This window comes from Amphiura filiformis, chromosome 3 (assembly GCF_039555335.1).
Source record: "Amphiura filiformis chromosome 3, Afil_fr2py, whole genome shotgun sequence".
Classification (NCBI taxonomy): Eukaryota; Metazoa; Echinodermata; class Ophiuroidea; order Amphilepidida; family Amphiuridae; genus Amphiura; species Amphiura filiformis.
The window spans coordinates 72,808,487-72,828,258 of NC_092630.1; the positions used below are offsets into that span (position 1 = coordinate 72,808,487).

Below are 19,772 nucleotides of genomic sequence, written 5' to 3' on the forward strand. Positions count from 1 at the left end.
AATTCAATGTTAATGAAAGGACTTTTGACTCTGGGTTCTCCAGTATCCCCAATATTGATAAGGGGGAATGCAGAAGGGAAGCAGGAAAGGAAAGGGGATTACTCCTCCATAAATGCAGTCTAAGGATTTCACCACACCAGCAGATGCATGTATTGTCAATGTGTGCCCATTATTTTTTTCCTTGATTGATGTATAAGGACAACTAAATATATGATATTTTAGGGGGGATCAAAAATCATCAACGCTGTTTGTCTTTTGATATGGCAGCCTCAATTATTGTATTCCAAGTATCACAATATGCTGATATGAAAATATTCAATTCAATTCAAGAAAGAAAGATTTATTTCACAACTTCAAAAATACATAGTATAAATGACAAATGCCATAATTTTCAAACCAATTACATATAAATACTAGAGCGGTTCTCGGGTTGCGCGGTTTTCGGCATACGCGGTTGGTGTGTAAGGTTGTTGGGTGATGGTATGGTAGTGGTTGTGTTTAAATGCGAGTTTCTTTTCAGAACCCTGTATGGGCGAAGCCTTGATGGTGGATGGGGAGTGTGGGGTGATCAAAGAAGGAAATAATATGGAAATGTAATAGGCCGCACAGTTGTGTAATGTTTATGTTTTACAAGATGCCCAGTAGAGCACGGGTTGGGATATGGAAAATCCCCTCGTGGTGTCGAGTTCACAACAGGTGTCGGTATTGCTTTACCAAAACAACCCGAGCCGTGTGTTGGAAGATTTTGTATGTTTAGACAGTTTTCTAGCAATGTTCCCAGTAGAGCACGGGTTGGGATATGGAAAATCCCCTCGTGGTGTCGAGTTCACAACAGGTGTTGGTATTGCTTTACCAAAACAACCCGAGCCGTGTGTTGGAAGATTTTGTATGTTTAGACAGTTTTCTAGCAATGTTGACTGTACCCACCAAGTTTCATGCCCATACGACAGATTTTAGTAAATTGACCTCAGATGACCCATGCGTGACCTTGGATTACCCCCAAAATGACCTTCCAAAAATTTGTCTCTTAATGTTGACTGTACTCACCAAATTTCATGCTGTTATGACAGTTTTTAATTTGACCTCAGGTGACCCCTGGGTGACTTCGGATGACACCGAAATGACCTTCCAATAACTTGACTCTAAATGTTGAATATACCCACCAAGTTTCGGTGCCCATATAACAGTTTTAGTAATTTGACCTCAGATGCCCCTGGGTGACCTCGGATGACCCGAAATGACCTTCCAAAATTGACTATAAGTGTTGACTATACCCACCAAGTTTCGTGCCCATATGACAGTTTTTAGTAATTTGACCTCAGATGAACTCTGTGTGACCTTGGATGACCCCGAAATCTATTCAGCTCTGTAAGAACATCAACTACAAAATACAACTGACCAAGTTTAGGCGATACATCATGTTGTTAAAATCCCTGTAGACCCTATGGCATCATCGCACATGTTGACATCCAAACTTCATCACAACATAAACTTCGAAAATGATCCATTCATACTGTCCCATATATTGACACCTTCGGTTTGTATCAATTGCCGGTGAGCAAAATACACGTGCTCTGTTCACTATACACAGCAAGGTATAGGAAGCTATGTGCACGATATTACAAACTCTACCTTGCTGCATTTTATTTGCAGTTCTGACATCTGGCCTGCGCCGGTTTAACCAACCAGGTCAGACCTTTGGAGCGGGCTAGACAGGGATGACAGAAAGCTGTGTCAGTCATAAATTAAATAAAATGTATCACTTTTGGTAAACAAGGGTTGTCTGAGAAGAAAAAAAATGTGGAAAGGTGAAAAGCAAAATGAAAAAAGAGAAGAAAAACAGAAGGGGAAATGGGGAGGAACGGGAGGGAAGCTATGATTTCCTTTCTCCATGCTCAAAATTAAATGTTGAAATTAAAGTTTTCATTTTTCGTTGGAAAGAGTGTGCCCGAGTGATTGCGTATTAAAACAAACGTTAACAAACAAAAATAAAATTCCCTAAATTGTTATGCCAAAATAAAAAAATTTGTCTTGTAAATTTGTGGCTCTATGTAAAGTTTGGAAGGATTTTTGTTTCTCAAAAAAGAAAAAAAAATCTGGTGTCATAATGAATCAAAAGATGTATGTTTTATACAGTAAATGAAGTAAAAATTATGATGCGCAGTGATTATGCCATCTTATTAAATTTCTAATCTTAATATTTCGTCTTTTTGTCAAATTGTCAAAAGTATGTGATAGCCGATTTATTGCTCAACCGCACCAAGTATTTAGTTTTGTTTTGTTGTGACGTTAAGATACCCAAACAATTAAGTTTCCGACGATACAGTTCTTTCAGGGACACCCTGTATATAGCATGTTTGTACTACAGTATCGATTTTATTGAAGGTCACTGCTAAACAAACACTTGATAGTCTGTGCCTCGGGCCAGACTGTATGTGGCCATCACGATGTTTGTTCGGATCGCCCGACATAAATTGGATGTGTAGGAGACTAGGTCTGTGCAATCAAATGAGCGTTTCCAAAAAGCAACACAAAAGCAAACAAAAAATACACCCATTGCCCGCTATTTACTGCACGAAATGAACGACTCTAATCAGGTACCGCACGAAATGAACGACTCTAATCAGCTGCGGCAATTCCACAATCATGCACAATGGTGCATAGGCCTATCTTATACACGTATTCTTATTCGTGCATTTGACGGACTTGGGTGTTTTTGTTTTTGTTAAATATCTCCTCTCCTGAACACATATTATTATAGAAAATCTATCTACTTCTTCATTCGCTTACATACTATATACCCTGAAACTTTCAATCTACACAGTGGCTAGATAACCCCTTAAACGTGCGAACAAATGTTGCAAAACAAAATTAAAGTATGGCTCTCCGCCTATGGCTACGCCCATACAAATATAAATATATAAAGGTCAATCCATATCAGTTCAGTTGTTTTACTACCCTACGGTTCCCTACCAAATTTGATGAAAGTGACTGTTTGCATTTAGATGGTAGAGTAGATTAGCTCCATACACCATAACATTGTTTTCAATGCCAAAATAAACACTTAATGGATATATTCTAGTCTTTTGTTCTTTAAATAAAGAAACACTTGGAACAACAAACTATCCAAGTAGTTCTTGGGCCACAGTGTTCTGCAAATTTCTTTAAAGCCGTGCTGAGGCTTGTGGGTTATGCCTCAGCAAGCTCCCTTTTTTTCTTTTTGTTTGATACCAAAACATGTTACCATCACTCCATTTCTGTAGAATTCTCCTGAAGTGGACATTAGGGGTGTAGTAGGTGTTTTCTCATCATTAAATTAATACAATATTTTGTATGTATCCGATTCTTATTAAACAGGATTATCAGCCATGACAGTGCCAATGTTCATAGCAGAATCAGCTCCTCCTCATGCTCGTGGTATGCTAGTGACATTAAACAATGTCTTCATTACTGGTGGACAGGTGGTAGCAAGTGTGGTAGATGGTGCCTTGTCTTACTTTTCATGGGGTTGGAGGTAGGTATCTTGTGATTTGGGTCATGGGTATTCTTGCTATGCTGTATAAACATACTGTCTTCTTGGTATGCTGTGTAAAAAGTATAAACACCATACAGACATACATTACCAGTATGACATCTCATAAGTTAAGAAACCAAAAGTTTGTTGTCCTATGAAAGGGAGAGGGGTCAAAAAATCTGTTTATGATTGTAAAAACTAGTTAAAATATCAGTCAAAGTTGATATTTCAGGTTTGAATTTTCAATATTTCACACTTACATGTACGTTAGAGACAGGGAGGGAGAATGGGGTCAGCCTTATAACTAAAGGACATTTGGTTACATGTCTCATCAAACTTTGGTTTCTTCCGTAATCAAGAGCAATGAGTCTAATGTATGTTGACACCTGTGTAACCTGTTTTTATCAGTAACTCAATATAAAGTCAATCTAAGCAACATTTGACTCAGTACTCTTGATCATGTACCATAAGGATACATGTTAAGGGCAGAGTAATGGGAGAGAATATGGACCTTTTCGAGCTTCATTATTTCTGAATTGTATGTCCAAAGTATATAAAACTATACATTTTTGGAAAGGAAATGTGTCAAGGATTCCCATGGTGACGTCAGATTTGTTCAAAAATCTCAAGTTTTTGAAAAAATCACAAAAATTCACTTTTTACCCCAATTTTTTGTGACAACTTAGAAAAAAAGCCGTTCGGAGTAAAAAAAGTCAGTTAGCTTTTCATGAAGAAAAGACATGAACTTAGGGAAGGTTTTTAATTTTTTTTAAATTCGTCTCTTTTTTTTGAAATATTGAAAAAAAACATGTGAAAAAAGCAATTTTGTCACTCTATTAAGCTAAAAATTGCACATAATGGTGTATATTTTTGTTTAAAACAAATATTTTGAAAAATGAAAAACCTTCCCTAGACTTTGATGTACTCTAAAGGATAGTGCAAAAAGTTTACCCTTTGCTTGCATATTTTTCGAGTTATCTTGTCACAAAAATCGCGCAACATTGTCAAAAGTGAACTCTGAGAAATCGACGTTTTAGTAAAAAATGTCAAAATTATGCACAAAACGTCCTTAAATTTTAAAACGGTAAGACTTTCACACTTGTAAAGCTGTATCTGGTGCATGGTCTAAATATGCATCTTTTTGCACCAATGAATCTATAATGTCTGCTTTCAGTGCGCCAAAATTCAAAATAATTAAAAATCTAAGTGGCATTTTGACTGCAAATTTTTGTTTTGTTTACACCACATTTGCTGGCGTTAACAACATACCGAATGCGCCTTGACTGCGTTGGACATACGCGCGAGAGTTACGCTTGGCGTCACGCGACACGATTCAGCATGCGTAATCACAATATTTCGCATTCACAAGATATCTGACTCATTATTTCCGCCAATTTACTAAGCTGTCTTGAGCCATGTGACTTTTTAGAGTTGAAAAGAGTGAAATAAATCAAGCAAAAATACGAATAAATATTAGCAAGTTGTATTTTATCAGTTTCAAGTGAAAGAATACATCTTAGTGTTGATAAATATCAATAAATCTCAAATTCGGTCGTGGACGAATGTGTCTTCCATTACTCTGGCCTTAAATGTGTAGTAAGTTTAGTGGTACATGTACTTGCTATAAGCTTTAGAAATCATGTAGTTGAAAAAGATCCATGTCTTCTCCTATTACTGTGCCCTTAAGAGGCTCATTGTGTGTGGGGGGTGTGTGTGTGGTGTGTGGGGAGGGATAGAGGGGGTATGTGTATATTATGTGTGTTTTTTAATTATTATTAATGTGAATTTCCTGTACCAAACAACATTGCAATACATTATTAAATGAAGATCACCATAAACCAATGAAACCAGAGATTTTGTGCATGATATCATTTTGCGTGAATTTCTCAAATAAGAAATGAAACATGGTAAGATGCTCCCCAAGACTAAATGTGCAAACCTACAAGAAACAACTTTACTTGTCACTGTTTTCTGTTTGTTTTCAGGATTATGTTAGGCTTAGCAGCAGTTCCAGCAGTCATTCAGCTGATAGGATTCCTATTTCTTCCAGAATCACCTCGTTGGTTAATCAAAAATGGACATCATGAAAAAGCCAAACAAGTTTTGTACAAAATAGTTGAGGAAGATGAAGTTGAAGCAGAATATGAACAAATACAAAAGACGGAACAGGAACAAAAGAGGATATTAGAGCATGAGATGGGAGGTATGCAGTGAAAGTAAATTCAGAGTAAAGATGAGGGCAGAATCAATATACATGTAATCTCAGTCACAAGTATTTGATGATTTCTTGAAACCTACTGGCAACCGCATACTGAGCCACAAGCATCCCTGCAGAAAGGCCATCACAACAACATCAAGATGTCTGGTAGACTTCAAAATATCCAAAGATAGAACTATTATTGGGCTATTCAATTTGAAATCCATACACCCCCTATGTCATGACCTTAATCTCCCACACAGGGTGTGTAGATTTCAAATGGAGTCACCCATTCAGATTGCCCCATTTGAAATTCACACTCTCTGTGTGAAAGATTAAGGTTATGTCTTCCATAAGGGTATGGATTTCAACTGGAATTGTTAATTTTGTTAATTTCAGGTACTCCTGTATTTGTTCGTGTGTTTAGAGATTCCCCAGTGAGAAGAGCTCTTATAGTAGGGTGTGGTTTACAACTCATTCAACAGCTGGCAGGAATTAACACTGTAATGTAAGTTGATATTCATTAAGGTATAGTACATTTAATAACATACAACTGCTAGCTTGTCATTGAGTGTTGATGTATCCACTGCCTCTGCTCAAAGCAATCAAAGTCTTAATTATGATTGTACAAGCTGGATTTGTGCTGATGCGTCTGCTGCTGCTGATGATGAATATATTTGTCCTGATAACATATTTATTAAATATTATTAACGCCTCATTTTTAATAGCTTTATCATACTTATAATTAAGCTCTATCGCATCTTATTGCACCTCATAATTTGTCTATTGCTCTTGATACAGTTTTTTCACCTATTATGCTGGCACATCAAGCTCTGATGATTAGGCAGCCAGCAAATTGCCACTAAACTACACTGCTGAAGAAAAAATGATAAATACATTTACAAGTGCGCCACCCTATTTTACTAATTAATTAATCTGTGGTATATATTCGAAAACCTACGTAATTTTATATCAAAAATGGCTAATTTTACATGAATACTGCAAATTTTTTTTAAAATCCCAAATAAAAAATCTGGGTCGGTCGGGCCCGTAGAACAGATGTTTTTTTTTCATCCCCTAATTGTAAAATTGGGAATTTTTTTGGCCATTCAAATTCCTGTATAGGCTTAAACATGTTTATTTAAGTCATAATACAGTAAATACACTACTCTCTCTAATTACAAGTCCATAGAGCAACCCAAATGACTGAATTTTTTTTGTATTTAACCAGAACATGCGCAAATGTCGCATTGATTTATTGTTGTGCCCTCCTTTGACAATAAATTACGATGTGCAGTGCCGCCGTGATTGAATTCAGCAAAAAAGTCAGTGTTTGATGAACTGTTTGGTGAAAAAAAGTACCTAATCATACTAATTGAACTTTTGATTGTGTAGATTGTCAATTAAGATACATATTGTTTGCATGTTGTGTAGACTACATTGCACATCATAAAAAAGGAATCCCCTCCCCCCAAATTGAAAAGTGAGGTGCAATTAAATTCTTAATTCCAGGACTGGTTTGATGTAGCAATCTGTGTAAGTTGCTTTTTTACATCTCAAAATTTGTTCCAGGTATTACAGTGCTACAATTATAAGGATGTCTGGGGTAAAGTCTGATATCACAGTGATTTGGTTGGCTGCTGCTGTGGCTTTTGTCAATTTCTGTGGTACTCTCATTGGGTTGTACCTGGTTGGAAAGATCAATCGCCGGACCCTCACACTAGGAAGCTTGGGACGTAAGTACCAATTAAATTTAGTGTTGCTACTGGTACCACAAAATATTGAAATTGACCTGCCACTCCGCAGAAGAAAGCTTATATAATTATCTGTAGTGTAAGATCCATAGACTACCTAGTTCTTAGAATTAAATAACTTGTTTAATCAATTGATATCATATGTGCAATAAGTAGAAAAAAAGAGCAGAAAACTTATTTTTCACACAAAGATGCAGTTACAGATTTTTTTACAATAAGGATTAAGGCAACAAAATTCATATCCAATTAAAGTTTGACACTATTTTAAAGTGTTGCGATTTGGTAGTTCACAGAATCTTGCAAATGCTAGTCAGCTTTAGCAAAAATCACATTACTCATTTCATAGCGAATGTGTAGAAGAATTCAAGTATCACATATATACTTTTGTAGGTCCTGTGGTTCTTGAGTTATGTTGTAGGAGGACTAAAACACCTGCAACACTTACATAAACATACTTAACTCATTAACAATGATAAATCAAGCAAGGTTTGAAAGTAATTGGTTTGTAGAATGAACTTTTGCAAAATATCAAAGTGTTATTTTTCAATAATATATTGATTTATATAATGAAAATCTATATTTTTGGCTGCTTCACCAACAGTACCTTGTCTACCCTTAACTGATTTATAAATGGTTGCATATAGATAACTTGGGGCTCAGCAGTACAAATATTTCCAATAGTTGTTGTGCTTTTGTGTAAGAGTTCAGCTGCACAAAGTCATATCTTCAATTTAGTCAGTTCAGCTTTCGTACAAAATAAATATCCAGTGTGGACTATGTCTATGCTGCTAAGCCTAAGCTATCCAGATGCATCATTTATATGGCAACTATTGGAGATGGGTTTCTATGCTCCTCAGCCGTCAATGATGCAAAGCATGATATTGAAAGTTTAAGTATAGTTTGATTTATTCAAGTCCTATACTTTGTCCATTATCTTCAACATACACAATATAGATCAGATTATGTCAATTATATCACTCTTAAGGGCTGGGGTATGAGCGTTTGGACAGTATTTATTTTGGGACATCAGAGCACATCAGACATATCGAATTGCATTCTGAATACGAAGAATGTCATTCTGATATCAAATAATTTTGATTTTTTGAAATTAGCAATTTAATACACATTTTATGGCAAATCATTAAAAATTGATATTTTTGATATTTAACAGTACTTGAAGTAAACTTTATAAATCTGATGATTTATACTTAAAGTGTATGTAGGTGGGATGAAAAGCCGACGATCAATTGAAAATTTTGACCTTTCAGATTGATGATATGGATTTTTTTCCCAAAACACCAAAAAAATTAGGTCTTTTGGGAAAAAAATCCATATCTTCAATATGAAAGGTCAAAATTTTCAATTGACCGTCGGCTTTTCCTCCTGCTACATACACTTTAAAATACCGTAAAACCCGTCTACAAGCATATATAGTTTTTTTATAAAAGCTTAATTAATTGAAGCAAGCGTTAATATACCAATACAATTGATCGGTCTTAAAATAATACTTGTTTGTATATGCTTGGATCCGTAATTTATTTGCTCAAACTCCATAATGGCGACTGGATTAATGTAGCTCTCATCAGAACCACACTATATGCTTGTAGACGGGGTTTTACGGTATATCATTAGATTTATATAATTTACTTCGAGGACTGTTATATATCAAAAATTTGAAAAATATCAAGTTTTTATAATTTGTCATAAAATTTGTATTATATCTTGATTTTCAAAAAATGAAAATTATTTGATATCAGAAAGACATGCTTCGTAATGCAATTCGATACGTCTGAGGTGCTCTCATGTCCCATAAAAAATACTGTCGAAACGCAATAAACGCTCATTTTAGATCCCTTAATCATGAGTCTACTTTTCGGCGTAGTGGTAAAACCCTAATAATTCCTGGTGATTACGAGCTGATCAAACTATAGTGAGAAGTTAATTGAACACATTTCTTTTGTTTTTCTCTAGTTGTAACCATTGTGATGGTATTTATGGCTGCATGTTTCTACGTCATATCTGTCAGTTCACCTTCAGATGGTTTTGCCAATCCTGATGCAGGCTTATGTGCAAACTTCAGGTAAACACAGCTGTATAAATTAAATGCGGACTTTAAAATAACTGAGGTACACTATTACATGTATTGGTATTGACAGTGGCGTATAATTGAACAATAATTGTCATCTTTAAGCTTGAGTGTTACAAAGGTTTGAGCATATATCACTTAGCATGCGTTATCTGAACAACGCATTAATAGCGGCATTATCGCTACAATCAATTTTTACCAGGCATAGCACAAAAATCTGTAAATGACACTATGTTGCTGTACATAAGCACCACCAGTTAGTACCTGGGTTTGAATCCCTTGTATGGGTGACCCAAAGGTCATTATTTAATACATTTATTAGCCTTGCCATGGCCTAGTTTGTCTGAAAGGTTTGCCTGAAAATTTTGATTGCAGCAATGAGTTGATTAACTTGGTCCCTAGTCACAAAATCTAGTTACAAGATGGCCAAGTTTAATGTCAAACAAAACTGTCGTTAAGTATTTTACATGTATATTTCTTTACTAAATATTATTCCTAAATATCATTGGGAAGTTACAGCACTGTTACTGGTTGACATGATCTTGAAGACGAGGATACTACACCAGAGAATATTCTTGTCTTCTATTTGGAGACAATTTATTAAATTTTCTAAGTGCATATTTTGCACTTCACTTGATCCCTGTTGATAATGGGGATCACATAGGTTACGTAGGCATAAACATTTCCCTATTCTGTATTTTCTGAACAGTTCGTGTGATTCCTGCATTTTAAACGAACACTGTGGATTTTGCTACGAAGAAATGAATGGGACATATGTCAACAATTCAGGGTCTTGTTTACCAGTGGATACTCAGGATAATTCACATTCTTCAGTAGGAATCTGTTCAGAGGGGAAAAATACATCAGGTGCAGTGTGGGGAGATGACTTCTGTCCTACGCCATATGGGTACTTGGCTTTGATTTCAATGGCTCTTTATTTGTTGGTATTTGCTCCTGGTAAGTATTTGTAGACTTCAGTGATCAGTCAGTATTTAAATGGGCATGCAAGTCATTAACCCTAAGACCCAGAGGGTGGTTTGGGTTGGAAGTACGTGTTAACATTGTAAATCATAGTTACCGAAAATAGTAGCAGTTAAATATTGATTTAGTTGCCTTCAGTTTCTGTTGAAAATGTTCTTGGTTATTGTAAATCATATCCCATGACACTGAAGAAAACTTTGGTCAGCAAGATGAAAACAGACAGAAAGAATGCAAATCAGGATTATGAGTTTGTGAGTAGTTGAGGTACAATCAAGGATAAAACTGCATTTAATGAAATCGGTCTATAAATAACAAGAAATGTAAACCTTGGAATAATATTACCATTGTCCCTTTCCACAGGAAATAAGTGATGCCCAAAGTATTTACTCTTTTCCATTTTCTAACCAGGAATGGGACCAATGCCATGGACCATTAATTCAGAAATCTACCCCATGTGGGCAAGAAGTTTTGGCAATGGCTGTGCAACAGCAACTAATTGGATATGCAATCTAATTATTTCTATGACATTCCTTAGTTTAACTGAAGCAATAACTCGTTATGGTAAGTAAAACTTCAACTGTAAATCTTATTAAAACAACCTGTTGTGGGTATGTGTCCTTATATTACTTATAATATTAATGAATCAAATTATATAAAGAGCTCAATACATAAACAACTTTTATGTTCCAGAAAAATACAACACTAATTTTTTGGAATTAAAAAAATATTATCTGTTTTTTCCAAATAAAATTAGAAACACTAGAAATGAAATATGAATATCATTCAGCAGCATCTCTCTCAGTAAACTATACACTTTTAGACTCGACTTTACTTACACTTGCAATCATTTTATTTATTAGTAAACAGTAGTGTGTGAGGTTTATAACTTCAGTAAGTATGACAGGCAAATACCCATCATTTGGAGCGTCTTATATTGCTTATTGTTGGAAGTACTAACCATGTATCAATAGATTGTGGGTTCAAACCCTGTGGGGATTGTTAAAGGAAGTCTCTGGCAATCACAACATTATGCCTTATATGTTAGAAAAATAATTATCAAGCACGAATCACATGGTTTTATTTAAAACAAACTCATATTGACCATAAAAAAACCGAATAAAAACATTTGTCTCTCAACATGCAGTATCAACTGTCGCCAGCCTCCATTGTATTACTAGGATGTCATTGCACCAGACAATTTCGGTGCCAAGGAATTTTGAATATCCCATGTTGAGACATGACTGTTTTTTGTGTTCTTATGGTCATTATGAGTTTGTTTAAAATAAAACCATGTAATTTGTGCTTGATAATAATTTTCCTAACATATATAAGGCATAATGTTGTGATTGCCGGAGACTTCCTTTTAGAGTTTTTCAAACTCTTTTTAAGTAAGTGAAACAATAAATAAGCTAAATCAAGAGACATTGTTGATGCTAGCTTTATGTTTGACTAAGGGACACATATCAAATTCTAGGCCTATTATGTAAGATGTGACAATGTTCTCTTTGCAGGTACATTCTTGCTGTATGCTGGTATATGTGCTCTAGGGTTTGTCTTCCTGTTTGCCTTATTACCTGAAACTAAAGATAGACCCCTTGAAGAAGTTGTAGATCTATTTGCTCAGCCTGCGTGTGCTTGCTGTGGGAAAGACCCAGTGAAATACCAGAGATTGGATATAATAGGTGAGATATAGAAAGTGTTATGGTATGCTGTGTGAGTACAAGATCATCTTACTGTATTGTTGTTAATAAATGCCCCCCCCCACCTTAATTAATGCCAAGCACAGACTACTACAGACCATGTATCAACAGTCAAAGTCCCTGTGCATTGTATACTGTGAATTCTTGCATATTCATGAGGGCCGATTGTTCAATCGTGCCGTGTCTACCCGGGGGGGCCACTCAAATATAATGATGTAAGCATGCGTGACCAAAAAAACGCGTGAAAAGGGGTGTTTTTCTTGGTTGAGCACGCGTTACTGCTGCGTGACGCGTTAAGGGGTAAAAACGGTGATTTTCATGAAAAGGGTAGTTTTAAAATCGTTTGTAACGCATTTAGGGTACCATTTTAATCTGCTGAAACTACGATTCGAAAAAAGTTTATTCCAGTGCCGAATTCCCGTTCAGATAGAAATGTTTACAGCATACTCCAAACCTAGAGTGTCACTCTAGTATTATGCAAATATATTTCATGACGTATTACATGTGATTTACCATGGCCTTGTACTTCTATGTAAAAATACTGTTCAGAAAAAAAAACGTGCATATTAATTAATGACGTCATATGAATTATGATGGGTATATAGTTCAGTGGACAGATGGGGGGACGAAAATATCATGTATTTCAAACCCGCTTTCAAAAAGATTTTCAAGCCTTTTATAGATTTCTCACATTATTTACTACACCTGCTGGTAGATTTTTGAGTTTCCCTTCTCTGGATTACTTTAGGAAATTATATTTGCGGTAGAAGCATGAAAAGGGGACACGATACGGGACACGATACTTTAGGTGCCGAATTCGAACCAAATACGAATACTGCTTAACGTTGCCTCTGGAATGGATAAATTACGCTGTATATTGGTATTTTATATTCTCACAAAACTACTTTACGAGAATCCAATCAGATTCATGTAACAATCTGCGAATCTGAAGGCCTCATGGTACACTCTGAATTCATCGTGTCATTATTATGTAGGCTAGACCTAAATAAGTGATACCGGAGGGGGGTAGGGCATGCCTATAGGCCTAATAGGGAGGGGTAGAGTTTTTAGTGTTCAATAACAAGAACTGACAAGTTAGTAGGCCTACAAAAAATTGTTCAAGTTGTCAAAATCCATCAAAACTTGTAAAGTGGGTCAAATTTAGACAAAAACTTGTTTAGGGGTCAAAATTAGACAAAAACTTGTTTAGGGGTCAAATTTTTTGGGGAAAGCGCTAAAAACTTGCTTAGGGGGTAATTTTGCTCACAGAGGAAAACTTGTTTAGGGGGTGTTCGAAAAAAATTTGGTCACGCATGCGTACACTCTCATATTTGAGTGGCCCCCCCGGGCGTGTCTAGCAGTCACGTCATCGTTGCGTGCCTTTGCTATTACATGATAGACCGTAAAAATATGTGGTAAGTGCGTAGCAGTTTTGCCTATCGCATTTCATGGAACAATCGGCCCTCATTATCGGGTGATGCTGAGATTTTGACTGCTTGGATGCAGTTTGTTATCTTTATTCGTCCATGGCCCCAGGTGATTTTGTCATACTCAACTATTCAACTTATAGACCTTTTTCTGATGACATCACCTATTCACATAAGATGTTCTTGGCTCACCAGGGTTTCCGCTGGCTAATCACACTGAAAATCTACTGAAAAGCTTCTGAAAAGAATTGACCTCTTGGTAATTGCCCTGAAATTATTGAACTAAAACTTGACTAAACATTTTCTGAAAATCAATGACCATACCTTAACTCCACTGAAAATTGATTCAATCATACTGAAATGAGCTGGCCATTGATATAATTGTGATGGAAATTACTACCTGCCCTATACCATGGTTCATTGCAAAAGTCAAGCAAGTGTCACAATACTGAAAAGTACAGTGAAATACCTCTGAAAAACAATATCAGTGTTGGTTTTCTTTTGTTGTAGTCAATTTGAGTGGTCAGGTGTCCCTTTCAGTGGCATTCTTTTTCATTGTAAACACTTCAAAGTGATATATATTGGGGCAAGCAGAAATGTTTGCACCCTGCATATTTAGAAACACTTCATATTTATTAAGGAGGGAAATTATTTCATTCATGGGTATTCTTCTCATACTTGAAGAGATTAGAGTATGTGTTCTACATGTGGTGTGTGTTTGCTGATGTGAGTCCGTAGACTGGCTAGTGTGTGATCAGTATGTGTCTGCTTTCTTTGAGAGTGCCTTTATCCTTTCTATTACTGTCCAACACAGGAGTTGTCCATTGTGCTAATGTAATTCTGTTATTTCTGTATTTTTTTGCAGATGAAGACAACCCAAGACACAGTCTTCTGGCGTGATGAAATATATCCATGCATACTATTCTTATTGCATTATTTTGCAGTAATAGTTATAGTAATTCAAACATTTTTGCTTGAAAAATCCATTAAATGAGTACTTCTGAATTAAGCTTTCACCATCAGGGCTAATAGCTTGATCGCTTGGTACCTGATGGATTTAATGGATTTGTCAAGCAAAAATGTTTGAATTATTTATCTACAAATCTACAAATGTTTACTGAAATAGTTGTAGTGTATATTCAAATTTATAAGATAATGATCACTGTCATATTTTGCCTTATACTGCAATATCAGTCATTGAATTATTCTGAAAAATATTTTTTATATAATTTGTACAAATGTAAATATATAATTGTCAAGATTCTTGTCATACATACTCCTGATCTTCCCCTATTTGTTTCTCTTCAGAAGGAGACAGTTGTACATTATGCTAAAGTAACTCAGATTATGTTTACAACAGGAATTTGTTCTTACACTCACAGCTTTATAATATTATTATGAAATACTATGGACATTATTCATCAACTTTTTGGGGCAGGAAGTAGACAAAAGCATGTGCACAAAATGTTCTTGAATTACATTGTAATGAAAGGGGTGTATATATAGAAAACAACTCGAAAAAAAACCTGCAAATAATCAATCAAAACATGATATGTAGGGGAGGCAAAGTAGATATAAATTGTTGTTGAACACAGGTATATTGAGAGATTTGTTTTATAGTTATAAGACCAAATGATTATTAGACGTAGTGGATATACATTTGTAGACCTAATGGGTTTAGACAAAATGGATGTAGACAAAATGGATATTAGATGAAATGGTATTAGACCAAATTGCAAATTCCCTGATGAACTAATGGAGTTGTATGTCCAACTCTTGACTTTAGATTTCCTGTCTGTTGATGGGGGGTATTCTCTGTCTCCACGATTCAAAACCTTGACATTTTCCCAGTCAATTTGATGGGTGGAATCAGTGCTGTGTTCAGACATGGCAGATGGTGTCCTGCTGAGGGCCTAAATCAAGAACTTGAGCTCTCTTTATTATATAATGCCCTAATTTGATCAATAGAAAGAACATCTAAGATTGAGGGAAGGATTTAAAACTCCCATCATTTGTCATGGAGCCCCTCCTAATGAGGATGTATGTTAACACATTAGAAATATAGGTACATGTACATATCTCAATATACTTGTGTTGAACAACAATCTACTTTGCTTGTTTATATATCAACACATACATGCTTGAGCATATACATTGATGATATGTAGACTTTTATAGTAAGAGATTAAATGTATTATTTTATAGTAAAAATTTCATTTGAATAAATACAGCTGCCAACAGCTGTATGCGATCCTACCGCGATCATATGTCGCATATTGCAAAATACAACACAAAATGCAATAACTAACAAGTGAGTTGGCATGGTTGGATTCATGTCCGTGTTACACACACAATGAAATACTCTACTATAGCTGACTATTGTTTGTCTATTTTCTCATATGACACAGGCAATACCATTATTGTAGAATGGTATTTGTGTGTTATGGTCAAGTTGGGACCCTCTTTTGTGGTATGATGTTTTTGTATGTGAAAACCTTCTGTTTTCAGATAAATGTGATGCGATCAAGCAAAATCATTCGGAACTCGAAAATATTAAATTTTCAGTTTCTTATAGCATTAAAAAGCTGCATTTTGCAGACAACCCCATTGAAATTGAACAACCAGTTCCAAAGATATGAGCAATTAAAGAGTTTCCAAAACAAAAGGAAATGTTTCTTTTGTTTGGCTATATCTCAAAATCAATATTTCCGAGTTCCGACTGATTTTGCTTGATCGCACCACAAATAACAGACCTATAAATGTATATATTTGTTGTAAAGTTAAAAGATGAAGTGCAGTGGCAACTCAAACACGAACCTTCTTAACATGAAGTTCCTGATAACAGGCATGAGAATTTTCAGGCTTTTGTTGTCCAAATTTAAGCATTTTTTCAGCCTGTTGTGGACATTTTAAAGCCCAATTCACACACTTTTTCAGACAGTTGTCAAAAAAGCCATTCTCATGTCTGTGATATTAAACAAGAAGTATGTTTTCCATTCCTAAGCATACATTTAACATATTATTAGAACTAGATAACACAAACTCCCGATAACAATTTTGAATTTGAATTCCGCACAACTTTGTGTTAAAGAGTTTCCACTGTACAAAGTTGAAATCAATATTCAGGGATTGCAAGAAAATATACAGGGTGTAATAAATATTTTTTTAATGACTATGTTGTATAATTTTGGATCACCTGTTCAGGCCTTTGCATGTTGATTTTAAAGGCGGATGGTCAATCACTCACTTGCATGATGTTAGTGACTCTACAGTGTGATGCTAGGCAAGCTGTGCTAGTGACTCTACAGTGTGATGCTAGGCAAGCTGTGCTAGTGACTCTACAGTGTGATGCTAGGCAAGCTATTAAAATAGCATAGTTACGAGTGATCATTTTTACTGAATATCTGTTGAAGACAGGTGGTATCAAAGGTCACATGAGGTCAACTAGCAAAATAGGCTGAAATTTAATTAAAATTCTGGTATCATATGAACAGTGCAAATCCAATTGCAACCATTATTATGTTTTGATGAATCCAAGGGTGTGACAATATTGGAGCTAAAACATAAAAATGGTAAAATTGGATGCTTTATACACAATATATACTGGTCTCACAATGAGTTTTACAATATTGGACTCGTCTACGTCTTTAAAACTTATAGCTCGACCAATAGATATAGATTCAATCGATCCAAATTTTATATCAAACTTGGGTCATAGCTGCACTATTCTTTCATGTATTGGTGGTGTTCAAGGTCACACACTAGGGTCAAAGGTAATTTGAAGTCAACTTGTAAAATAGGCTGAAAATGAAATAGTGAAAGAAAAAAATGTATCAAATGAATATTTACTATGCATGGTGGTGTTGACTCCATGTCTTTGGAGAACCTATTTGGGACCGCCATCCCTATTTTTTTTTACCAAAAGTAATCATGAAAGTAGTATACAGGACTTATGGTTCTACAATGATACAATCAAGGAAAAAAAGGTTGGCACAGTTTGCCTGTCTTTTGGTATATATCTGCCCCCGCTCCCCCAATTCAATGTTGGACCAAGCCATGTTGTCAACAGGTCCGTGAGACCCTCCAACATTGAATGATGGGGAGTGGGGAAGGATGAATATAGGGGAGTCTGTACTTCACATATATTGCATGCATGTTTCCCTCGCCTCCCCAATTTTAATAGGGCACACATTTCCATTGTTTAGTGCAGGTGTGCCAACTATTAATTTCCTGGGTTGTAGAACCGCCTTGTTATTTTAGTTTAAATAACTTTTGAATGTAAAAGTATGCATGAAAAAGTACATCACATTCTATGTGGTTATGAAAAAGGACACAAAGAGACTTCTGAATCATAACATGTTACCACATCTTGTCTTTCATCTGCAAATTAAAATTTAAAGAAAACCTTATTTATTGAAATTGATTGAGAATTGGTGAAACAGTGATCCAAATCCCAAGGAAAGAACAAAATCAAAAGTTGTATTTTAATGTCCTAATCAATGGAATTGTTTCCTGTTTGGAAACCTTCATGTACAATAAGTATCCAATGGAGCAATCTGCAAGTTTTTAATTTGCATCTTCGTTGGGATTTTGGATCTCTGGAACTATCTTCCTGCTCATATTCACCAGTGTACCACGATACAAATTTTCCACCTCGTTATGTTTTTATAATAATGCTTATTTTGCTACACTGTATGAGTGTTTTATGATTGTAACGTAAGATGGAAGCATAAGATTTTAGAGTTAGATAGTAACATTGAGTCATTTCTTTGTACAGCGCTTTGACCTGTTTGATAAGGCGCTTATTAAGTGTGATTTTATTATTATTATTGTTATTATTATCACAGTGTCTTTATTTCTCGACCGATTTCATTGATTGGGGTATTAAATCTGAGCTAAAAGATGCAGCTATTGGCTGTTCACTCTAATTACAACATATCTGTGTTTGTGGGTGTAATGCTTGCTTTAATGTATACAGGGTAGTCAAAATTTTCCTCAATAATAATTATGTGCTTATTAATATTAAAAAATACTAAGCTGATTAAAAAGTGATTTAAATTCCAAATAATCTTTACAAATCTGTAGGAATACAACTTTACCTGTTGCTTTAACACTATTGGACTTCAAACAAGAAATTCTTGAAATGGATTGTTTTGCATATAAGTCTATCAATCCAGGATCCAATTAATTGCAAACATGTAATATTTAATTCCGACTACGTATTGGTTAATAAGCTCTGTACAATTTCAATTGTTCCTGGTTGCAATATTTGAGATAACATGACTGCAGTAAGCAAGTCTGTGCCTTGCTTGAAACGTATTGCTTAGAAACATCCTTTGTGTGTGTGTTTGTTTGATGTTTTTTTTTTTATTTATTGGATTAAATTTATGTTTTCACTACCTTTCAACCCACCGATTCAAGACTGACAACTAGACTGAATGCAATCAAAACTTTACTTTCATCTATTTTTGCATTTAAACTATTATTGATTAGGGTATTTTTCAATAAAACAAGTTAGAGTGAGTATGAAGGTATTATTTGTAGCCTTTGTTGAACAACTACCATTGCATTTATCACAGTAATACCATTTTTAACTTTACTTCTTTTAATTTAAATAATGTTATTTGCAACGGGTTAATTGCAGCATTGAATTTGACGTCAAAAATATCAAATTCTCAGAATTTGTATTACATTGCGAATTTTAACAAATCAAGACTAAATGTTATTCCAGAAGATATATTGCATATGCTGTACCTAAACTTGCCATCATCGTCCCTAAACAATCATGAGTAATAGGCCAGGGAAGTGAGAGTTCTACAAGGTGTATCAAAATAAAGTAAACAGTTTGAAAAATGCCACTAGATTAGGAATGAAATAAAAACCTGACCAGCGGTTGAGACATGTTCCATTGTTTAGAACAATAGTAACCGGCTCCAACCTGATGGAACTGGCGGTCAGCAGGTGGTCCAGTTTTGATTTAGGAGTTAATTAGTCAAAATGCATTATAATTGTCATTATAAGAGGTAATTGGACCTCGACCATTGTCCGAAATAGGTAAAGGATTGATCTCTTCCTGCCCATCAATTGATAATAATACCTGCACAAAAATAAAG

The 19,772-nt window shown here is 35.2% G+C and overlaps 1 protein-coding gene across 1 annotated transcript in view; it reads left to right on the plus strand.

The window, feature by feature from the left end:
• The window catches only part of LOC140149079 (proton myo-inositol cotransporter-like), a 27,435-nt gene extending 8,252 nt beyond the window's left edge, over nt 1-19,183 (plus strand). Inside the window, 9 exon segments of the mRNA XM_072171242.1 lie at nt 3,358-3,514; nt 5,500-5,717; nt 6,111-6,219; nt 7,284-7,447; nt 9,437-9,545; nt 10,261-10,508; nt 10,941-11,093; nt 12,044-12,214; nt 14,525-19,183. Coding sequence (XP_072027343.1) covers nt 3,358-3,514; nt 5,500-5,717; nt 6,111-6,219; nt 7,284-7,447; nt 9,437-9,545; nt 10,261-10,508; nt 10,941-11,093; nt 12,044-12,214; nt 14,525-14,559 — 1,364 coding nt within the window. The 3' untranslated portion in view covers nt 14,560-19,183.
• Nucleotides 19,184-19,772: the final 589 nt, after the last annotated feature.